The sequence below is a fragment of the Nerophis ophidion genome, linkage group LG09 (assembly GCF_033978795.1).
Source record: "Nerophis ophidion isolate RoL-2023_Sa linkage group LG09, RoL_Noph_v1.0, whole genome shotgun sequence".
In the NCBI taxonomy this organism is placed as follows: domain Eukaryota; kingdom Metazoa; phylum Chordata; class Actinopteri; order Syngnathiformes; family Syngnathidae; genus Nerophis; species Nerophis ophidion.
This window is the reverse complement of record NC_084619.1, coordinates 22,125,117-22,151,057: the sequence shown is the minus strand read 5'-3', so window position 1 is coordinate 22,151,057 and position 25,941 is coordinate 22,125,117. Positions and strand designations below refer to the sequence as shown.

At 39.3% G+C, this 25,941-nt stretch overlaps 1 protein-coding gene across 1 annotated transcript in view; it reads left to right on the top strand.

The window, feature by feature from the left end:
- The window catches only part of macrod2 (mono-ADP ribosylhydrolase 2), a 1,231,520-nt gene that overhangs the window by 209,897 nt on the left and 995,682 nt on the right, over positions 1-25,941 (top strand). The window contains exon 4 of the mRNA XM_061910570.1: positions 25,059-25,088. Within this exon, the coding sequence (XP_061766554.1) occupies positions 25,059-25,088 (30 nt within the window). The remainder of the gene's footprint in view (positions 1-25,058; positions 25,089-25,941) is intronic.

The following is a 25,941-nucleotide window of genomic DNA, read 5'->3' as shown; positions in this document are numbered from 1 at the left end:
CATACTTGATCATTTCGCGATATTGCCATATTTTTGCTGAAAGGAATTAGTAGAGAACATCGACGATAAAGTTCGCAACTTTTGGTGCTGATAAAAAAGCCCTGCCTTTACCGGAAGTCGCAGACGATGACGTCACCCGTTGAGGGCTCCTCACATCCACACATTGTTTTTAATGGGAGCCTCCAGCAGCAAGAGCTATTCGGACCGAGAAAACGACAATTTCCCCATTAATTTGAGCGAGGATGAAAGATTCGTGGATGATATTGATAGCGAAGGACCGGAAGAAAAAAATACAAATAAAATAAAGATTGCATTGCGACGGATTCAGATGTTTTTAGACACATTTACTAGGATAATTCTGGGAAATCCCTTATCTTTCTATTGTGTTGCTAGTGTTTTAGTGAGATTAAATAGTACCTGATAGTCAGAGGGGTGTGTCCACAAGTGTCTTTAGGCCAGTCTCTGAGGGAAGTCGACAGCAGCTGCATGGACGGCGCAAGCTCAGCTGATCTCCGGTAAAAGGCGACTTTTTACCACAATTTTCGCACCAAAACCTGCCGGTTGACAAGTGGTCGGGAACCATGTTCGCTTGACCGCTCTGATCCATAGTAAAGCTTCACCTTCGGGAATTTTAAACAAGAAAACACTGTGCGTTTGTGTGGCTAAAGGCTAAAGCTTCCCACCTCCATCTTTCTACTTTGACTTCTCCATTATTAATTGAACAAATTGCAAAAGATTCAGCAACACAGATCTCCAGTATACTGTTTAATTGCGCGATGAAAAGAGACGACTTTTAGCCGCAAATGGTGCTGCGCTAATATGTCCTCTACAGTCCGTGACGTCAGTATTCCGCGAAGTTTTCAAACAAGAAACTAAGCGGGTAATTTAAAATTGCAATTTAGTAAACTAAACCGGCCATATTGGCATGTGTTGCAATGTTAATATTTCATCATTGATATATAAACTATCAGACTGCGTGGTGGGAAGTAGTGGGTTTCAGTAGGCCTTTAAGGTTACACAAATTAGTATTTTTTTTTACTTTTTCAAAGTTTCAAACAATTTTAATATATTTTAAACATGCACATAGGATAATATTGGAGCATATCAGGTGTGTACAGTTTGATGAATTCATCATGTCCAAAAAGGAGCAGGAAGATGCCGAGTTTAAATAACTTTAGCCCCAGTCGTATAAAGCAATGACTCGAACAATTATTCATTTCCCGTGTTCAATACCCAATACACACAAAAGGCACAGACGTCAGGTGAAACTCCAGAACGAGGCGATATACACTCCTACCTTTTAGTGTTCTCCTGAATTGACATCAGGCAATGTTGTTTCTGGTCTTGCAGCCAAAACACCTTTATGTCTCAATAATGAGAACTCAACACCGCGAAGTCACGTTTCTAGGAACACCTTTTTTTATTTTAACATGCTCGAGAATACAATTTTTATGCCGGTGATGGTTGCGAAAGTCGAGATGTTTAGACCAAATGTGCGGCCACTATTAGTGGGCGAGAGAGGAGATACCATAGAATTGTTGTATTTTTGCCATTCTTCCTCTCCAAGAAGTTATTGCTTGTATGCTCTTCGTGTGTGCGTTCTGACGCACTCAAAATCATGCGCCTCGGCTCTGTAGTCACCGCCACACAGCGGGCATTCAGATCAGAGAACGGTACCACTACTTTTCAAAGGCAGTATAGTACCGATTTCAATCAATTAGTATCACGGTACTTTATTAGTACTGGTCTGTGGCGGGTTGTGCATTTCCCACCTAGGCCTTCAGTGATGTACTACTTAATCTGACTTTAATAAATGCCCCTCAAAATACCTTAATGCAGGGGTCATCAACGGGGTGCCCGCGGGCACCAGGTAGCCCGTAAGGACCAGATGAGTCGCCCGCTGGCCTGTTCTAAAAACAGTTCAAATAGCAGCACTTACCAGTGAGCCGCCTCTATTTTTGAAATGTTATTTATTTACTAGCAAGCTGGTCTCGCTTTGCTCGAAATTTTAAATTTTAAGAGGGCCAAAACTCAAATAGAATTTGAAAATCCAAGAAAATATTTTAAAGACTTGGTCTTCAGTTGTTTAAGTAAATTCATTTTTTTTTTTACTTTGCTTCTTATAACTTTCAGAAAGACAATTTTAGAGAAAAAATACAACCTTAAAAATTATTTTAGGATTTTTAAACACATATAACCTTTTACATTTTAAATTAATTCCTCTTTTTTCCTGACAATTTAGATCAATGTTCAAGTAAATTATTTTTTTTATTGTAAAGAATAATAAATATATTTTGATTTAATTCTTCATTTTAGCTTCTGTTTTTTCGACAAAGAATATTTGTGAAATATTTCTTCAAACTTTTGATTAAAATTCAAAATCTAGAAAATCTGTAAAATTTAATTTAAATCTTATTTCAAAGTCTTTTTAATTATTTTTTTTAAATTTTTGTTCTGGAAAATTTAGAAGAAATAATGTTTTATCTTTGTTAGAAATATAGCTTGGTCCAATTTGTTATATATTATAACAATGTGCAGATTAGATTTTAACCTATTTAAAACATGTCATCAAAAATATATTTATTGTGAGAAATCATTAAGATGATCAGTGTTTCCACAAGGATAAATACCATTAATTATTAATAATAACATAGAGTTTAAGGTAAATTGAGCAAATTGGCTATTTCTGGCAATTTATTTAAGTGTGTATCAAACTGGTAGCCCTTCGCATTAATCAGTACCCAAGAAGTAGCTCTTGATTTCAAAAAGGTTGGTGACCCCTGGCGTAGAAAAAAGAACACCAGTATAAAACAACATTTCACATTTCTTCCAATTCCCTTTTACATTACTGTGAGACAGTGGCAAATGCTGGTCTCTCAAGGAGGGGAATCTCAATCGCGGCATGCATCAAAAAATGGGTTGGTTTATGTATACGTTAATTCTACCCTTTTTAAGAAAGTGATCTGTGACCCTTTCGTACCAAGGAGGCGTCTTTTCCAGGGATTTGAAAAGTGTCCTCTCAATAGCCAGCAAAGCTAGGCTGCTTAAACAGCCTGGGCTCATGGTTTTGCGGGTGTAAGACTTGAGCCGCTTTAAACAGGATGCATTTGTGTGCATTATAAATGTATGTTTGTTGTTCAATTAAAAAAACAAAACAAAACTTAATTATCTGCCATTATGTGCAGCTTGCTACTGGCGTGAGGCTAGTGCAACGTGTGTCTGCCTGTGAGTGCTTTGAGACGGTGGAGGGGTTCAGAAACTGCAGCGTAAAAGAAGTCCAAACACAAAAAAACACCAGAAATAGAAGCTCTATTTGTCGCTAGTCGTTTTTAACAATGTACATGTCACTAAGAGGATCAGGAAAGTCTCCGGTTCAACTCAGAACAACATAATAAATGTAGAAAAAAATGTCGCCTGGACGTTTACAGCAAAAGATCGCTGATTCGCTCATTTCGCTGTCAATCAAGAAGGGAATTAGCCTTAGAGCAGGGGTGTCAAACGTACGGCCCGCGAACAGGTTTTATTCGGCCCGCGGGTGAGTTTGCAAAGTATACAATCCATCCATCCATCCATTTTCTACCGCTTATTCCCTTGTAGGGTTGCGGGGGGCGCTGGCGCCTATCTCAGCTACAATCGGGTGGAAGGCGGGGTACACCCTGGACAAGTCGCCACCTCATCGCAGGGCCAACACAGATAGACAGACAACATTCACACTCACATTCACACACTAGGGCCAATTTAGTGTTGCCAATCAACCTATCCCCAGGTGCATGTCTTTGGAAGTGCTGAAATTTTTGAATGAAAGAAACAACTCTTCTACATGTGTCTACTGGATGTTGCAATAGCAATTCCTTGTATCTCTGTAGATCAGGGGTCGGCGAGCCGTGCCGCATGCGGCTCTTGGATCACTCTGATGTGGCTCAGCTGCATACTTGCCGACCCCCCCCCCCCCCCCCCCCACCATTTTACCGGGAGGTTTCCAAAATGTCTCTCCTCCAAGCTGCTGCTTATAACAGAGCGACAGGTGATTAGATAACGAGGCCCAGGTGGGCCATCTACGCACCTGTCGCTGATTTCGAGGACGGTCATGGCACACCCCGCTTCGCTGCAGGCCCGCAGGCCACGTCCCCTCCACAGTTAGCTTCAGAATAACAATTTTATTACAAAGAATAAAAGACCTACAATACTCTACAAATGTTGGTCTTACTTAAACATGAACGCATTTAGTTGTGTTCAGTGTTGAAAACAATATTATATGGCTCTTACGGAAATACATTTTAAAATATTTGGCAGCTTGGCTCTCTCAGCCAAAAAGGTTCCCAACGCCTGATTTAGGGGTTAAGCTTCCCTTGCAATCTTAGAGCAATCACCTCTGCTGTGAGAATACATCGTTTTTTAACATACACTGAAGGTTTCATCTATATAGGAGTTAGCTTTAACAACATGGTTGCCTTTGATGATACCTAATTTGGGATCTTGCTCAAATGTTGAATACATTGTCAACGTATTTAAAAGTAATGCCTACTATAGTGGTTTCCCATGTGTTAAAGTTGCCACCAATGTCTTTTTACATCCTTCTAAGGAATTGGGGGTTGAGTAAATGTATATTTATGAGGAGGATGTGTATTTCTGGGCGAAACCGTGTTGTGAAAGGTGACCTTGTTAGATAAAAGGAGGGCTTGGGAAGCCAAATGATGAAAGAGAATGGGATCATCCCAGGCTCATTAATGTGGATTTGAAGGTCAGGTAATTATAACAATAGACATGTGGGCTGGTTTTTGGCACCTGGCATTGTTGGTTTGTTATGAAGGTGACAAGCCTGCACAGGAAGGGGATTAATCACTGTGACGCCAGACTGTTGTCACTTTGATACATTCAGACATCATCACAGTCCTGCTGTATGCGCGTCGCAGCAAAAACAACATCATTTCAGTTGCTGACAAAACTCAGCAGCATTGGTACTATTTGTTTCCCCACGCAGCCCACGTTCTTCTGATGTTAGTAATGGCGCTTGGAATAAAACACATTGTCTTCAACAGAATTTAATCTGGATTTGTGAGTGCAGTGAATTTGCAGTTTCCTTTAATACAAATGATGACTTTATTTTCATATGGTTGGGTGTATTGATACAAATATCCCTAGTATCGATAGCAAAGTGCCGTATTTTTTCGAAACAAAAGGCACACCGAATTATAAGACACTCTGTCGATGAGTGGGTTTATTAAGGTCTGTTTTCAGACAAAAGGAGCATCAAAGGCAGGCCTGGGCAATAATTTTGACTTGGGGGCCACATTTAGCTCAGTTGGTAGAGTGGCCGTGCCAGCAACTGGAGGGTTGCTGGTTCGGTTCCCTCTTCCGCCATCCTAGTCACTGCCGTTGTGTCCTTGGACAAGGCACTTTACCCACCTGCTCCCAGTGCCACCCACACTGGTTTAAATGTAACTTTGATATTGGGGTTCACTATGGAAAGCGCTTTGAGTCACTAGAGAAACGCGCTATATAAATATAATTCACTTCACTTTTTGGGGCCGTTATATCTATTTTTAGGAACACTAATACAAAACCTCCCAATAATGTCTGACTAATTGCTAAAAACGTTACGACAGACTGCCTTAAAAAACGTAATGTAATTTTACATTTTTCTATGAAGGATAAAACAGTGAATATTGACAAAATATGAACGTCACACCCCCTTTCCATCGACATATTTTACAATCAATTGAAACGCAACAGAAATGCAACAAACAGTGAAAAATTAACGCGAAGGGTACCAAATATACCCACCTACAATCTAATACAGCTGATATTTGCTGAATTTCCCCCAGGGATCAATAAAGTACTTTCTATTCTATTATATTCTATTCTATATATCACTATGCTTTAGAACTTTGTTGTGAAAATCACCTTCCTCGTCTGTGGAAAGACTTCCCGCCCACACTGCTTGGTGCCTTGTCTGAGCTGCTGTGACTTAGATTACCATAGTAACTAATTATATTACCATAGTAACTGATATCATCCATAAGCGCAGATTCCAACCATTGAAATACTTTGTATAGTTCAAGACTTATGGTCTCTAGAAAACATGAGTGCACATCATAATGGCAGCTACACTTTCCATCTTAAAGGGGAACACTATCACCAGACCTATGTAAGCGTCAAATATATACCTTGATGTTGCAGAAAAAAGACCATATGTTTTTTAACTGATTTCCGAACTCAAAAGGGTGAATTTGGCGATTTAAACGCCTTTCAATTGTTTGCTGTCGGAGCACTGACCTTTCACCCATTTGTAGCTATATTTGCATCCAGCCTTGCCCTCCACCCACATTTAATGCCAAACAAACACATACCTATCGTTGGTTAGAAGGCGATCACCAAATTTGTCCACGCTTCTTCCCATGCCGCTGTCTGTCGTGATATGGCTCAAAAGCTTCTGTTTCTTCTTTAATTTTGTTTTCGGTACCTGTCTCCATACTCCAACCATCCATTTCAATACATGCGTAATCTGTTGAATCACTTACGGCGCTGAAATCTGAGTCTGAATCTGAGCTACTATGCTATACCTTTCTGTGCTATCTGCCATGTTTTTTTTTTTTGCTGCCTTCACGCAGTGACGTCACAGGACAATAGACGGGTAGATATAGCGATGGTGTAAATCAGGCACTTAGAAGCCGTTTTTCGGGATATTGCATGATGGGTAAAATTTTTAGAAAAACTTCGAAAAATAAAATAAGCCACTGGGAACTGATTTTTATTGGTTTTAACCCTTCAGAAATTGTGATAATGTTCCCCTTTAAAGATCTAAAAAAAATTATTTAGGGAAGTCCGGCGGGCCGGATTGAAAAGCTCAATGGGCCATATGTGGCCCCCGGGCCTTAATTTGCCCTGATCTGATCATAGGAGCCGTTTTTTTTTAACATTCGAAACACTTCCTTGTGGTTTACATAGCATTTAATGGTGGTTCTTTTGGTCAAAATGTTGCATAAGTTATGTTCTACAGTCCATCTTCAAGTAGCTTTCTGACCGTCTCTTCAGGATGTGTTGTTTTGTTGGCGGTCTTATTTACGTGGCTCCACTTCGACTGCGTCTTCTCCCTGTCATCTTTGTCGTACCGGTAGCTTTTAGCGCTCCCTTAACGAGTTTACTGACAGATATGATTTAGAAGTCTACGTTACTATATAATAGAAATGGCGACAGCTGAGGATGAACGCCCCACAACAAAATAATAGAGAAAAGGAAGGCGCTTATTGACTACAGTGTCAGACTACAATGGCGGACGTGTGAACATTTCTAAAACACACAACAGCAGAACAGAAATGCATGTTTTATGTTTCTTCTTCTTTGTCTCATTTTGTCCACCAAACTTTTTGTGCTGTGCGTGAATGCACAAAGGTGAGATTTTATCTATTTGGTGGAGTGCAGGCATATTTGGTCAATCCATTACTGCCAGCTAATCAATGCAAACATGCTATCTCGGCTAGCTGTATGTAAATATTGCGTCATTATGCCTCGTTTGTAGGTATATTTGAGCTCATTTAATTTTCTTTACTTATGTCCTCTGTGTATTTAAGTTATATTTGCACGTCTCATGACACATTATTTGTGTATAATATTGGCTGCATGTCTGATTATTGTTTGTGTGCCATGTTGTTCCAGACCACAGCAAACATTAATCAGCTTGCCATGATTGTAATACATCCATTAGAACAGTGGTTCTCAACCTTTTTTCAATGATGTACCCCCTGTGAATTTTTTTTTTTATTCAAGTACCCCCTAATCAGAGCAAAGCATTTTTGGTTGAAAAAAATAGGTAAAGAAGTAAAATACAGTTTCTGATTAATTTATTATACAGTTTCTGATTTATTAAATTGTCTTCAGTTTCTTATTTATTAAATTGTATAAGAGTACAAAATATTGCTCATTTGTAGTGGGTTTTTTTTAAGTATTTGGAAAAAAAGATATAAAAATAACTAAAAAGTTCTTGACAAAAAAACAAGTGATTCAATTATAAATGCAGATTTCTACACATAGAAGTAATCATCAACTTAAAGTGTCCTCTTTGGGGATTGTAATAGAGATCCATCTGGATTCATGAACTTAATTCTAAACCTGTCTTCACAAAAAAAGAAATCTTTAACATCAATAGTCATGGAACATGTCCACAAAAAATCTAGTTGTCAACACTGAATATTGTATTGTTGCATTACTTTTCACAGTTTATGAACTTACATTCATTTTTTGTTGAAGTATTATTCAATAAAAATATTTATAAAAGATTTTTGAATTTGTGCTATTACTAGAATATTTTAAAAAAATCTCACGTACCCCTTGGCATACCTTCAAGTACCCCCAGGGGTACGCATACCCCCATTTGAGAACCACTGCATTAGAAGAAAACAGCCTGCCGTTTCCTTTTACTTGGACACACACATGTACACCTTTTGGCCATTCTAATTTCTAGAAGTTATCTCATTCTGTCTGAAGCCTCCATTTTACTGATGATTTCCAATGTTGCAAACGTGTAGAATAAAAATTAAAATACAACATTTTTGTCAATGAAGATTTGCGTCAGCCTTTGATAGTAGGCTAATATAGCTAATAGAGACACTTACATCATGTGTTGCCTTCATTATAACACTTATATAAGGTTTTTAATTTTTTGCGGTTCCAGACAGTTTTTATTTCTTTTATTTTCGGTCCAATATGGCTCTTTCAACATTTTGGGTTGCCTCCCCAATGTTCAAGCCTCTGCTAAACGGGATCATACTGAATGAATTAAATGAATCATATTCATACTGCACTTTTCCACAATTATCTCAAAAGCGCTTTGGTATAATGCTTTAAGACAAAACAATACAAGTATTGAGATTTTGATGACTGAAAAAAAGTCTGAAATGTAATACAGTTGATGTTGCTATTTTATGTTTTGGAAATACAATTCCGCTGTACATGACGTGCAGCTGGTATTGCGTAAAATATTGAGTTTATATTCTGATGCAGTGTTTTGCACACTGAAGTTGTCACGGTTGCATCATTTCATTTGCGCTGCACATTTGGGCCTACTTTAAGCATGAATCAGGCTTTTATTCATGTATGCGTGCGTCTGCGTTTGTGTGTGTGTGTGTGTGTGTGTGTGTGTGTGTGTGTGTGTGTGTGTGTGAGAGAGAGCGAAAGAGAGAGAGAGAGCCTACGCTGTTGGGATAGTGCCACCTCTAAGTTCGTCTGCCTCTCTCAGCCTCCTCTGGGACCACTATGAGCTACAAAGAACAAAAAAAAAAAACGCCTAACCGCTTTCATCAGGCGAGACAGCGTGTGTGGTGTAGCATGCATTTTTAATACACCACAAATAAGACATACGGCTGCCTCCTATCCTTCATCCCACAACTGATACTTGGTTAGGTTTTATTCCTATTTTGTGTGAGTCGGACGCAGTTGAAATTCAAATTAAGAAAAGTAGCTGTTATTGAAGAGGTTTGAGATGCCACAAGTCTACACAAAACTCTTGATATCGAATCCGAGCCTGGACGTTTCCAGTGGTGCTGCTGTGTGCTGTCTTGCATGCACATTGAGGCGGGTACCGTGCATGTGATCGCGTGTGGGCACACTGCACAGGCCCGGTAGCGGTGCTTGTTAGGGAGGTTGTTGGAGTGGAAAAAAAAAATGTGTGTCTTATTCCACACAAAATATAAAGTGGGCGGAAAAACATTCACTTGACAAACTCTCTAAACATCAACTTTATGGGCTGACACGTTGGACAACAGATCAGAACAGAGGACGAGCCTAAATGTCGGCCTGTAGTATACGACTGATTAATACAAGTTCTTTTTCTTCATGTCAACAATGGCAATCAAACTCTTTGTGATGCCACAAATCAACACTTTACTTTAAATAGTCAACTGAAACTGTGGATGATATTTCAGTTCAGTTCAGTTTCAGTTTGTTTCGAACATGCATACCATACTGTTAGGGGTTTAACGTTACGTGTATTTGTATTGAACCGTTTCGGTATGGGGGTTCCGGTTCGGTGCGGAGGAGTACCGAATGAGTTCCACACGAATATATGAAGTAGCCGCCTATGCTAAAGTCTTAACAAGCTGCTCCGCTCCGTTCTGCCTCTGTCTGTACACAGCACCCAGCATTGTCCCGCCCACACAACAATCTGATTGGTTACAACCGTAGCGATAACAAGCCAATCAGCAGTGCGTATTCAGAGCGCATCTAGTCAACGCTTCAGCGTCGAGCAGATAGGCGTTTAGCAGGTGAGCAACGGACTCTCCAAATTACACTAAACACTTCCAAGTCAACTACTTTCTAAACGTCACTATGAGCCCGTTGACTCACTCGCAGTCCAGGCTTTAGGTGAAGGCTAGTTAGCTTTTAGCGTAACGTTAGCTCATTTTGCGGTGTGTGTGTGTGTGTGTGTGTGTGTGTGTGTGTGTGTGTGTGTGTGTGTGTGTGTGTGTGTCTGTGTGTGTGTGTGTGTGTGTGTGTGTGTGTGTGTGTGTGTGTGTGTGTGTGCGCGCGTGTGCGTGTGCGCGTGCGCGTGCACGTGCACGTGCGTGCGTGCGTGCGTGCTGGTGTGCGTGCGTGCGTGCGTGCGTGCGTGCGTGCGTGCGTGCGTGCGTGCGTGCTTCTGTCTCTAATAGTTGATATAACAATGTAAGTGCATCATAAAGCAAACATGAACTCCATGGTGTTTAAGGATGAATAGTCTCTCCTATTGCTATTGTACTATTTTTGAGCTATAGTTACATGCATCATTAGTAATATAGCAGCCTAGTTTTGAATGGCAGGGTCCCTGCTATCACATGTTGATACAAATATAACATTTACATAATAAAAAATCAACTACAGGCTTCCCCAATGCTGTAATAAATCAAGCATGATGAGTTGACTTGAAACTGTTTAATGTTGCACTTTTAATATGTAGAAGAAAATTTGTCATTTTATTTCATCCAAGCAACAACTTGAGGCAGTTTAATGTGGATTAACGTGGGCAGAATTATTATAGTGTTCCCAATGTTAAACGGATCAAGCCATTGTTTACAAATTTGGTAAATAAATAACCAAAAAATGTATATTTTGTTTTTTTCTTACTGTACCGAAAATGAACCGAACCGTGACCTCTAAACCGAGGTACTTACCGAACCGAATTTTTTGTGTACCGTTACACCCCTACATAATGTACATTGTAATACATCACACTAATCCAGTTGTTTCATCACGGCACGTCCGAAAGGGAGTAAGAAGAAGCAGACCTTATTTAATCCTACCCCTTTTCATACCATAGCAACTTTAGCCAATTTCTTTGTTCTCTATAACAGAACAGTGAACAAATAAATAATATACCATGGTAAGAAAACACATATTAAATACATAAATAATATTTGTCCCAATTAAAAAAAGAAATAAAAGGGTGCATGATGTTCATCATAATTCTTGTTCTGCATACTTTGTGAACACTTTTAGTTTGAACAGTCTCTTAAACTGAATCATATTGGTGCTTTGTTTGGTTTATTTGGTTAATCCATTCCATAGTTTAATTCCACATACTGATATCTGAAAGGTTTTAAGTGTTGTAGGAGCATACCAATGTTTAAATTACATTTTCCTCTAATGTTATGTTTCTCTTTTGTTGAGAATAATTGTTATATATTATTGGGTAGCAGGTTATAGTTTGCTTTGTACATAATTTTAGCTGTTTGCAAAAGCACCAAATCGTTGAATTTCAATATGTGTGATTTAATAGATAAAGGGTTTGTATGTTCTCTATATCCAACATTATGTATTATTCTAATTGATCCTTTTTGTAACACAGTTATTGAATGAAGCGCACATTTGTAGTTTCCCCATATGCCTACACAATGACTCAAATAGCTATACTGACTCACTCATTGTGATTTCTCAGTATAGCTCGGTTGGTAGAGCTGCCTTGCCAGCAACTAGAGGGTTGCAGGTTCGATTCCCGCTTCCGCCATCCTAGTCACTGCCGTTGTGTCCTTGGGCAAGACACTTTACCCACCTGCTCCCAGTGCCACCCACACTGGTTTAAATGTAACTTAGATATTAGGTTTCACTATGTAAAACGCTTTGAATCACTAGAGAAAAGCGCTATATGAATATAATTCACTTCACAAATATGGTAACACGAGTCAGCAGTAAAGAATATGAAGTGATTTTTGGTATATTTGATGAGGTTTAGGTGAAAAGAATGAAAAAGGTATTTTGGACCCTGCAAAAGCAAGAAAGATCACAAATGAGACATTTGTGAAAACCACTGTGATATCTCAGTTGAAACACTCAAGACTTTCACCTTATTCACTAATTGTTCGTGTACAATTCCAAACCACCAAAGTTACGTAAAAAGCAATCAACTATTGACCTACCAGAGCATGCAACATTTTTTTCATTTCAGAGAGGAAAAATACAACCTGGAGGGAAAACTAAATTGAAAATATTTGTGTGCAACACTAAAAACCTTTAGTATAACTGTATGTGGAATTTAAAATGATGGAATTGACGAGTGAAGAACCAACTTTTTGGGGGAATTCTACTTATCTTTCAAAATCCATATGAAAGACATGGCGACAGATGTAATTTTTTTTAATGCATTCTAATTCATAAATGCACTTACAGTTGAACTAATGGGAGGTCCTCTGTTCTGCCCATAAAACCCATTAAAAAAAAAACAAACTAAAACAACAATACTCCATTTACATTTGGTGACTTGAACATTAACCAAGTATTAGTGCTACTGCTATTATAAGCGCTAACGCAGACAAACTATTTATAGCGGAGCCGTGATCACGAGCTTGAGTGCCAATGTTGACATGATCGACTGGCCAGCTGCTTCCTCGTTTCCTTGCTCGTCAAACTTTATTGTGGATCATAAATCAGGGCTATTCAACTAGATAATGAAGAGGGCCGCAGGTTCAAGAGGCCATTTTGAATGTTTCCTCTGAAAGTGCCTCCACGGCTTATATTCCTTTGAGACTGCGTTTGCTTAATTGCAAGATAAACATATTGGCTTTCACACTGGACTGTCAATAAGTTCATTATTCTAAGTATTTTCCTTTCTCAGTTTGATTTATTTCCACACAGTAGCTCAGTTACAAAGGATGGAAAGGATAATGCATACAGGGGCACAAAAAGGTTGAAAACAAAGGTATAAAGTAGACAAAAAAATGTATACTTTATATACCGTGTGTGTTTATATATATATATATATATATATATATATATATATATATATATATATATATATATATATATATATATATATATATATATATACACACACACAGTGGGGCAAAAAAGTATTTAGTCAGCCACCGATTGTCCAAATGATGACAGAGGTCTGTAATTTTCATCATAGGTACACTTCAACTGTGAGAGACAGTTGAGTTTATACCAAAAAGTTCTATTTTGGTTTCATCTGACCACATGACATTCTCCCAATCCTCTGCTGTATCCTCCATGTATCCATTTTGGTATAAACTCAACTTGTCGTGTTTGGAGGAAGAAGAATATTGAGTTGCATCCCAAGAACACCATAACTACTGTGAAGCATGGGGGTGGAAACATCATGCTTTGGGGCTGTTTTTCTGCTAAGGGGAGAGGACAATTGATCCGTGTTAAGAAAAGAACGGATGGTGCCATGTATCGTGAGATTTTAAGCCAAAACGTCCTTCCATCAATGAGAGCTTTGAATGGTTGACCAAATACTTATTTTCCACCATAATTTACAAATAAATTATTTAAAATTCCTACAATGTGAATTCCTAATTTTTTTGGGGACATTCTGTCTCTCACAGTTGAAGTGTACCTATGATGAAAATTACAGACCTCTGTCATCATTTTAAGTGGGAGAACTTGCACAATCGGTGGCTGACTAAATAGTTTTTTACCCCATATATTGTCTGGAACCACATGTCCTTTGCTTAAAAGGTCTGGCTACATTGTCCCGAGAACATTCATACTTTGTTGTACAGTTGTTGTTAAAAGTAAGATTTCTGCAATTTACGGTGGATGGATGGATGTAGATTATTTATTAGCCCACTGCTGCTTCATTGTGACCCATATGCCTCACTGTTCCCCATGAGCAACCCTATTTTAAATGTTTTCATCAAGCTTATTCGGGTGATGTTAGGCAGACAGAATGAAAAGCTTTGGCGGGCCGGATGTGGCCTGGGTGCCGCCGCTTGAATAAAATGTCATAAATCATGGCTCTCACCTGGATGGTAGAACGAGAAGGACGTATTCCGACAAGTTGGTACACTTTGACAGAAAAAGGATTACGAGTCATTCTTCATCTAAATGTGAATATAAGAACATCCTAGCAGTCAGCATCCTAATGACAGCAGACCTTGTACAGTTAGTGATGATTTTATTATGTTTGTTGGCGCTCATAAAGTATGCAGCGTGTAATAATTCGTGAAGTTGTGTGGGGGAAAAGTGAATGTTGTGATGTGTTTTTCAAATTAATGCACTGCGTATGCTTAAAATCATCAAAATATGTAAATATTACATTTTATTATAAATGTGCCCATTAGTACATTAAATAGTCATTTGTAATATGACAACTCCTTACTCTAAATACAGACTGATTTGTGCCCTAAAGAGTTCTGTAGACTACAATCGGCACTTTTGCACAGTTTGTGATTGATTGATTGATTGATACTTTTATTAGTAGATTACACAGTTCAGTACATATTCCGTAGAATTGACCACTAAATGGTAACACCCGAATAAGTTGTTTATGTCGGATCCACGTTAATCAATTCATGGTAATTGATGGTATGCTGTTAAATCGAGCAAGTAATTACTATAACATTACAATTGTGACGTTATAACATAAAGTTTAAATGTTATTGTAATTATCTATAAAATACAACTGTTTTACTTTATTGTAGTTATAGAATTACAAGTGTAAAGTTACAGCATTTAGTCATAACTTTAATGTAATTAACCATAAATCACAGTTCTGTAATTAAAGTATGTTACTTAAAAAGTTAAAGTACCACTAATAGTCAAACACACACTAGGTGTGATAATGTTACCCTCTGCATTTGACCCATCCCCTTGTTCCACCCAGAGGGAGGGGAGGGGAGAAGTGAGCAGCAGCGGTGGCCGAGCTCGGGAATCATTTTGGTGATTTAACCCTAATTCCAACCCTTGATGCGGAGTGCCAAGCAGGGAGGAAATGGGTCCCATTTTTATCGTATTTGGTATGACTCGGCTGGGGTTTGAACTCACGATCTGTTTATTTCAAGGCTGACACTGTAACCACAAGGCCTCTGAGCTTAAAGCTATTTAACAGTATTTTACTTTTATTGCAGAGCTGTCAAAGTAACGCAATTATTGGTAATTTGCTGTACATTTACAATATTCTTTTTCTGTGGAGATCTTCTACGTATATATAATTAAATGTTGCCAATTTAAGTGTTGCCAGTTATATAAGTAAAACACAAATGGCTTACTTTGACTTTCTTGCCCAGGCACATCCTCCTGGTTTTGGAGTATAAATATTTGGGGTTTTGGCACTAGTTGCTAGACTAGATCGGACCAATCTGAGTCTATGAACTTTTGAAGCCTAAGGATGAAAATATCCTCTAAGACATGGGTGTCAAACTCTGGCCCGCGGGCCAAATTTGGCCCACTGTGTAATTTAGTTTGGCCCTTGAGGCAATATCAAATAAACATTAGAGCTGGCCCGCCGGTATTATAACACCGCATTCACCGCTAATACTCATACTTACCAACCCTCCTGATTTTCCTGGGAGACTCCCGAATTTCAGTGCTCTTGCCGAAAATCACCCGGGGCAACCATTCTCCCGAATTTCTCTTGATTTCCACCCAAAAACATCATTGGGGACATGCCTTAAAGGCACTGCATTCAACGTCCTCTACAACCAGTCGTCCCGACCGCTTTTTCTCCATACAAACATTGTGTCGGCCCAGTCACATACTATATGCGGACAATATACACAAACAAGTGAATGCAAGGCATACTTGGTCAACCGCCATACAGGTCACACTGAGTGTGGCTGTATAAACAACTTTAACACTGTTACAAACACTGTGAACCCACACCAAACAAGAATCACAACCACACTTAGGGAGAACATCCGCACCGTAACCCAACATAAACACAACAGAACAAATACCCAGAACCCCTTGCAGCAGTAACTCTTCCGGTATGCTCCAATATTTGAAAATCGATTTTGCATGTCACTATAAAGTTATACAAGCCTTGCTCGTTCAATATTCAATGCAAAACTTGTTTGGGTCCCTGTTAAAAGGTTAATTTGTTCAACCTTGGCCCGCGGCTTTGTTCAGTTTAAAATTTTGGCCCACTCTGTATTTGAGTTTGACACCCCTGCTCTAAGACAAACCAAACAGTCTAGTTGCGATCGATTGAATGCCCGAGGTTACAATGACCTGGATGGATGAGAATATCCACAGATATGTTTGAAAATAAAACATGTATTTGCTGTGAACAAGCATATTTGAAGTCCTGCATTTGTGCCATCATGTCTCGGCACAGCATTACTGAACATGTTAGGGAACCCATGAGAAACTGGTATTACTTGTAAAAGGGCTTTCTTTGTGTTGTGTGATGGTTATTTTTTAGGAGTTCACTTCAGGTGATGAAGACCAGAGGACAGGCAATAGATCAGTTTAGTAAATTATGGTTTTGTGGTCATGCACCACAACTTCCTACTTAGCTGCATGATCAACAACTGTGGTGATGACGCCGACCGGGCAGACCAGAAGCATGCCTCCCATGCACACTCTGCTCACACACTTGCAAATATACACATGCTGAGGCTAGGAGGTGGGGGCGGGGGTGTCTTGATGCAGTGCCACGATTCATGAGCTGGAGCTGTCGTACCTTCTGGCTCTGTAATCAATATTTACCCTGCTGCGGAAATGCACAGAAGTTTAACACTCCGTGTTCTGTTTGGCTGCTGGAGATGTCAGGATGCTGTGGAGATTGAGGGTTCAAAGGGCAGACAGGAAGTGGGAGTTCCTACTGTGACAGTGCAGGCATTTTGGATGGGTTAGCCTAATGTCGTGGACCAGCAGTTCCTAATGATCTGCCATCTCCAGGGAGTCCAACCATTCAGATTTATGACCTACGTTGTGGTTACAATTGGAACGACGCCCATCCCCCTGACAGCGCTCTCCTAATAGCCTGTGTTCTCGTTAGCTGGCTCATTCAAACCTTCCTTTCATATCTTAACTCAGAATAATCCTTTATATTGTATTGTTCGAAAATCCAATGACACTATTCGTCTAATGTAATTGCAAATTGTTGTCGAGGTGGATAGGTGGTCTGCTCTGTCCTTGCAGAGGTATTGACTCATAAATATCATCTGGGGATGAGGCTGTGCTGTTTCAAAGGGGAAAACAGCAAAAAAACACAATTTCATGTTCTGCATTCAACATTTAAGATTTATAAATGTTATGTTATGTCATAATGGATGAAAATGGATCAACCATGACACATATCACATTCTGATAAGTGAGCCATGTCCACACAAACATGGATACTTTAAAACAAAATTCTGTGCGTTTTGACCTGCATACGTTTGTCCTTACAAACGCACACTTTTACAAAAACGCTGGGCTTTTCAGAACTCATATTTACTAAATTCTTATCTATGGTCCCTCGCCTGACGTCTATCTATACTTGCCAACCTTGAGACCTCCGATTTCGGGAGTTGGTGGGCGGTGGTCGGGGGTGGGGCAGAGGGGTTGTTGGGGTGGGGGGTGGGGGGGGGCGTGGTTAAGAGGGGAGTATAATTCACCAACTCGAGTATTTCATATATATATATACATACATACATATATATATATATATATATATATATATATATATATATATATATATATATATATATATATATATATGTATAAAATACTTGACTTTCATTGAATTCTAGCTATATATTTATTTTATTATATATATATAAATAAAGAAATAGTTGAATTTCAGACGGCACCTATCAAATACACAGTAATAAAAACACAGTTGTTCTACTAACTGTACTGTGCTTGCTGGTTACTAAAATAAAACCAACAACACTTACCTTTCACTATTTGAGTAGCCTTTGTTCTGCCATTTGCGTACTGGCGAGAGTCACTTGCCGTCAGGTGCTTAACACCACATAAATAGTTGGCCAATCAAAAAGCAATCCCATAATGCTATATATAGCCAACATTCACCAGGAGATGGCGACAGACAACATAGAATCACGGCGTTGCCATGGCTGTAACTTCCTCGTTCTTCTGCTTAGTCTCCTTGTGTGTGCAGTTTTTTCTTAAAATCCGTAAATGTTGTAACGTGATTGGGCAGGCAAGCTGTTTATATAGTTGGAAAGCGGGCATGAAAACAGCCTGTCCCCTCTCAGGTCCGCATGGAACTCGAGGGGGCGTGGCCTCCAGCGCCGCTGAATTTCGGGAGAAAATTTATTCCGGGAGAGGTGCTGAATTTCGGGAGTCTCCCGGAATATCCTACCAAAATGGATACATGGATGATACAGCAGAGGATTGGGAGAATGTCATGTGGTCAGATGAAACCAAAATAGAACTTTTTGGTAAAAACTCAACTCGTCGTGTTTGGAGGAAGAAGAATACTGAGTTGCATCCCAAGAACACCATACCTACTGTGAAGCAAGGGGGTCGAAACATCATGCTTTGGGGCTGTTTTTCTGCTAAGGGGACATGACGATTGATCCGTGTTAAGGAAAGAATGAATGGGGCCATGTATCGTGAGATTTTGAGCCAAAACCTCCTTCCATCAGTGAGAGTTTTGAGTGGTTGACCAAATACTTATTTTCCACCATAATTTACAAGTACATTTTTAAAAATTCCTAAAATGTGAATTCCTGGATTTTTTTTCACATTCTGTCTCTCACAGTTGAAGTGTACCTATGATGAAAATTACAGACCTCTGTCATCATTTTAAGTGGGAGAACTTGCCCAATCGGTGGCTGACTAAATACTTTTTTGCCCCACTGTATGTAAGAACCAACTATACGCTACTTCATATTGGAAACGGCAACAGCGGAGGATGCATGTGTGAGCCAGTTTGCCCCACAACATGAGGATAGTCAAAAAGAAGGAGCTTGTAGACAACTGCGTGGTACGCTCTCTGCGTACGTTTCTACCAAAGATGGACAATCCGCTGACGTCACATACGACAAAAATGTCACCAATGGAGCAAATTCCAAACAGCTCTTTCTGCAGTAGTAGGAAGGAAGGCAAGATTGTTTTATAAATATCACCACCATGTCTCTACGGTTTGATTTTAATTTTTCAGTCCTCATGCAGATCCCAAATACGCAACAATTTGTACCAATAAGTAAAGAACGTTGATTTGCATCATTAGGTCTTTTGAAACCACTGTAGAATAAAGGTTTTTTTAAATTACATATTATTGGCTTTTTTCATATTTCCCTAAAGGCATACATGTGTTGATTCACTGCAAGATAGTCTGAGTTTGCCCCGGGCAGGTGCAAACAGCGACTCGAGCTATTTATAATTAATAGACTCTCTATAAAATATGCATTAAGGGGTTAATGTGGCCAAATATGGATTTTTGTTTTGATTTTCACTCAGGATAATTGAAGCACCTCTGAGCCAGGTCGCAGTGAGTAAGGCACAGGACTTTAGTGCCTAAAATGAAGAGATCCCTGCTCTCAGCTGTCTCTTTTCCTCATCATGTTGGCAATTTAGTTAGTTTTTTAGTTGCAGACATGTGTGCGCATATGCAGAACAGTGTGCTTAAAAATAAACTGCACAAACATGACATTGGGACAATTAAAAGAAAGGAGATGGGTTGAAGAAAATAAATTAAAATACCTGAAAATTGCATTTTTAGGCCATGTCTACACTAAGTCGTTTAACCCCTTAAATGAATAATTATTTAACCTAAGCCCCGTTTTAACCACACTAAATCATCGTTTAAGATCCCCCTCCCTGGACAAATGCTAACACGGGTAAGTCAGCCGTATATTTCTTGAATCTCCGACACTTATCTTTGTATGGACTCATTGATTGTTTATACACTGGGTTTTGAGAGGAAGTGACGCCAGAAAGACCGCATCCACACAGGAAGTGACATCAGAAAGAACGCGCCACCGCCAGCTTCATAATAAATTGGTTTCGTAACTTGGAGCTAACCACTGGAAATATGGAGGCAAGTCATCTAGACATGCCGTGTTTCTCCTTCTTCGTGTACAGACGCTTGTGGAAATCTCACATGAATATCTTAAGAGAAAGCGATTGCAGCTATTTTGGATACAACACATCTCAGACAGCAAGAGAACTTTCGAAATCCAGGTCAGCTGTGATTCTACTTACCAAAAAACATTGTCCATTTGTCGAAGGAGAGACAACGAGAATGCAAGCTCCCGTGGATGTGATAACAATGGTAGTGTGTGCTTTGTATTACCTGGCTGTCGAGGAAAATGGCGATTGCATTTACACTGGTAAAGCAGACTGTATCAGTTATTGTCCGCCATGTATGTTGCAGACTCAATGTCTAGGTCCAGAGTATATAAAGTCACCAAAAACGAATGGAGAATGAAGGTGAAAGCAAAAGAGTGAGGATTGGCCTGACCAGATATCTAGATCCCTAGTTTGAATGATGTAAAATGTTCTTTATCACATTGTTTATGTGTCTAATAAAGATTTGATTAATTTATGATGACTCAGGTGTGATTCACTACAATAGAGCCCCACAGCACATTAGATTCCAGTTAACACTAGATATTGTTCAGATAAATAAAATTCAAGAACTTGCACACAAAACAACACTGCCGGTGAATAATGACGTGCACATTTTCCGTGCACGTGTACAAGGTCGCGTTGCGCCGGCGGACAGAGGGGTGCGGGGGTTTTAAACGGTGGCATTGTTGTGTGTGGACACGGATAAGGTTAGGTGTGATTTACCCTGGATAACCTTATCCGGCTTGGTATAAACAGGGCCTTAGTCCCTACCTCACATATGTATTCATAGTAAACCAACATATTGGAGATGATATGGCTGCTGAACCTTATCTGAATGGGGATATGTGCTTAAAAAGGTCCACACACACACACACACACATATTCTTGTGTTTCATACCTTCTTGAGACCTGAGAAAAATGCCTACCTCTTTAGGACCACCGTTTCTAGGTATATAAAGATGTCCTTCTTTTTGTCTCAAGAAGGGAAGAAATACAAGAACACACACACGCACACACACACACACACGCACACACACACGCACACACACACACACACACACACACACACACGCACACACACACACACACACACACACACATATTCTTGTGTTTCATACCTTCTTGAGACCTGAGAAAAATGCCTCCCTCTTTAGGACCACCCTTTCTAGGTATATAAAGATGTCCTTCTTCGTGTCTAAAGAAGGGTAGAAATACAAGAACACACATACACACACACGCATTCTTGTGTTTCATACCTTCTTGAGACCTGAGAAAAATGCCTACCTCTTTCGGACCACACTTTCTAGATATATAATGATTTCCTTTTTCCTGCCTCAAAAAGGGTAGAAATAAAAGAACACACACACACCCACACGCACACACACACACACACACACACACACACACACACACACACACACACACACACACACACATAATCTTGTGTTTCATACCTTCTTGAGACCTGACAAAAAATGCCTACCTCTTTAGGACCACCCTTTCTAGATATATAATGATTTCCTTTTTCGTGCCTCAAGAAGGGTAGAAATACAAGAACACACACACACACACACACACACACATAATCTTGGGTTTCATACCTTCTTGAGACCTGACAAAAAATGCCTACCTCTTTAGAACTACCCTTTCTGGATATATAATGATGTCCTTCTTCGTGCCTCAAGAAGGGTAGAAATAAAAGAACACACAAACACACACACACACACACACACACACACCCACCACACACACTCAAGATTTGTCAGACTGATTAGAACCCACATCTTTATTCTCTGATTAGGTGTGGAGTAAATGAAGCGGACCCCCTCTGGTATGCATTTCCATAATGTCAAGTAATTAAACCCCAGTGTTTTAATAGATCAGGAATAAGAAGTCTCCCCAGGTGACAAGACAATGATGATAGACTTTTTTTTTTTTTTCTTAGAAAAAACTTCACATGCACTCGTTTTTAGGTGAGTGCTGAAACTATCACTTTCATTGTGTGCAAAATGAATGGGTGGCAATGCACCTAACAATTATCCCATTAACCAAAATGCACTATAGCTTGCGTCTTTCCCAATAAAATGTGTCTCTTTTCTGTCATTCTGAATCATAATTGGAAATAACCATAATTACCATATTGTTATAATAGTTGACAGAGAGTCATGAATTGATTAACGTGGACCCCGACTTAAACATGTTGAAAAACGTATTCGGGTGTTACCATTAAGTAGTCAATTGTACGGAATATGTACTGAACTGTGCAATCTACTAATAAAAGTATCAATCAATCAAAAATCCAAAAAGTCCTGAGTGAGTGATCTTTCTTCCCAGGAAAAAAAAAAACAACACCCCAAAACAGAAGCACCATTGTAAACACGACCGTGGAGTGTCAGTATATCTTTGTCAGAGATTGTTATGTTATGTTATGCAGCGACTGTATGTGCACACACACAAAATAACAAAAGGCCTTTGATGAGGCAAATTCTGCAGCGGGAGAGCTTTCTTTTGTCCCTGTGCCCACGCTTACGTGCTGCTCAGGGACAACAATGCAAAGCCATGATGGTGCCACAGAAAGTGGTGAAAGCTCTACAAGTACCCTGCTGCCTGCCTGTGATTGTGCTGCTCTCCCCGACACCACATGTTCATTATCTGTTGCTGGTGGTGCACTGGTTTTTCGTTGTTGTCGTTGAGAGAAATAATACACTTTTAAAGCGCTACTTTTGACTGCTAATGATATAGCTGCAATGGAGGATCATTAAAGCGATATTTTGCAGTATGATTGTTCCAGTGCCCGTCGTGTGAACCACACTTCAAACACGCAGACTTCCTACTGTCTGTAATACCCAAATTAACTGCTGTATTTTAAATCCCATCCTCTAATCTTCCCCTTTTTCAAGTGGAACTGATGTCTCTGATAGAGCAAAACCAAAATTAGTTAATTGTCATATGATACGCTTTCTACTGAATACATCTCTGGCAGATCGGTCTCACCTGCCTCCCCTTACAGAACATTTGTATGCACTAAATCAGTGATCACAAATGGGGGTACGCCTACCCCTGGGGGTACTTGAAGGTATGCCAAGGGGTACGTGAGATTTATTTAAAATATTCTAAAAATAGCAATGATTCAAAAATATTTTATGAATATATTTATTGAATAATACTTCAAAAAATATGAATGTAAGTTCATAAACTGTGAAAAGAAATACAACAATGCAATATTCTGTGTTGCCAGCTAGAATTTTTGTGGACATGTTCCATAAATATTGATGTTAAAAATGTCTTTTTTTGTGAAGAAATGTTTAGAATTAAGTTCATGAATCCAGATTGATCTCTATCACAATTCCCAAAGACGGCACTTTAAGTTGATGACTACTTCTACAAACCCCGTTTCCATATGAGTTGGGAAATTGTGTTAGATGTAAATATAAATGGAATACAATTATTTGCAAATCCTTTTCAACCCATATTCAATTGAATGCACTACAAAGACAAGATATTGGATGTTCAAACTCATAAACTTAATTTTTTTTTTGCAAATAATAATTAACTTAAAATTTTATGGAATTTCACGTGCCAAAGTAGTTGGGAAAGGGCATGTTCACATTTTCTTTCAACAACACTCAATAAACGTTTGGGAACTGAGGAAACTAATTGTTGAAGCTTTAAAAGTGGAATTCTTTCCCATTTTTTTTTATGTAGAGCTTCAGTCGTTCAACAGTCCGGGGTCTCCGCTGTCGTATTTTACGCTTCATAAAGCGCCACACATTTTCCATGGGAGACAGGTGTGGACTGCAGACGGGCCAGGAAAGTACCCGCACTCTTTTTTTACAAAGCCACGCTGTTGTAACACTTGTCTTGCTGAAATAAGCAGGGGCATCCATGATAACGTTGCTTGGATGACAACGTATGTTGTTCCAAAAGCTGTATGTACCTTTCAGCATTAATGGTGCCTTCACAGATGTGTAAGTTACCCATGCCTTGGGCACTAATACACCCCCATACCATCACAGATGCTGGCTTTTGAGCTTTGCGCCTATAAGAATCAGATTGGTTATTGTCCTCTTTGTTCTGGAGGACACCACATCCTCTGTTTCCAAATATAATTTGAAATGTGGACTCGTCAGACCACAGAACACTTTTTCACTTTGCGACAGTCCATCTTAGGTGAGCTCGGGCCCAGCCAAGCCGGGGGCATTTCAGGATATTGTTGATAAATGGCTTTGGCATTGCATAGTAGACTTTTAACTTGCACTTACAGATGTAGCGACCAACTGTAGTTACTGACAGTGGTTTTATGAAGTGTTACTGAGTCCATGTGGTGATATCCTTTACACACTGATGTCGGTTTTTGATGCTGTACCGCCTGAGGGATCAAAAGTCCATAACATCACCGCTTACGTGCAGTGATTTCTTCAGATTCTCTGAACTTTTTGATGATTTATGGACCATAGATGGTAAAATCTCTAAATTCCTTGCAATAGCTCGTTGAGAAAGGTTGTTCTAAAACTGTTCGACAATTTGCTTACAAATTGCACAACAGGCCCTTTTTAATTACTTTTACTGAAAAATTGTTGTATTATGTCGATTTTTAAGCAACTCAGCAATTGTCTAACTGAATTGCTCCGCAATCCCCAATTTTCTTAATTTGAACGAACAAATGTCAATATTCCTACATGAACATAATAGTGTCCAAATGACACCAGTAGCTTCTCTCTCAATCTTTCTTCTTAGCGGTCCATCATATATCGTGAGAATGCGCATTTAGAAAATAAAATACAAGATGTTTGCCTGACATGTTTTCTCTCTCTTTTCAGCAAATTCCAGTCTTCTGGGAGGAGGTGGTGGTAAGTGAATGCCTTCATTTCCCCCCCTACTGTTTTTTGTTATATTACTATAGTAACTGATGTTGCAAGTTGGCATAAGGGCCATCAATATATTTTTATGGATTCCTGGCAGATTTAAGTGTACAGTATATTGCGCTCCAAGTGTCCGTGCTGAATGCAATGTTAGAAACATGAGCGTGAAGTGCAGAGCAACCTTGCACTGTGCCACACTGAGAAATGGCCATTACTTTACTGGCCTGCCCAAGCACATTATCATCAAAGCAGTGAAGGGAATCTCAAGCAGCCAACCGTGGTGTTGGAATAATAGGGAGGAAGCTGGGACGCCACTGCCCGAACCTCACTGTTCTTTTCTGAAATTTGACTTCTTCAGTGACATGATTGAAATAATCATCGCCCCAAAAGTGAGATGAAAGCTCTCAGTTATATTGTTGGCTACTATTTATTTATTTATTTATTTTTTCTGTTTCATAAAGAGAGGAGTTTGGGATATCTCAGAGTAGATGAGCTCATCAAATTATTCCATGAAATATTTGGGTGTTAATAAAACAAACAGACTTAGTCCTTGCTTCTATTGTGAAGGTAAAAGACAAGATTAGAGTTTTTTTTTAAAGGGGAACATTATCACAATTTCAGAAAGGTTCAAACCAATAAAAATCAGTTCCCAGTGGCTTATTTTATTTTTCAAAGTTTTTTTCAAAATTTTACCCATCATGGAATATCCCGAAAAAAGGCTTTAAAGTGCCTGATTTTCGCTATCTTTAAATCCGTCGTCCATTTTCCTGTGACGTCATTTAGTGATGCCAACATGGCGGATAGCACAGCAACATATAGGGACATTAGCTCGGATTCAGAC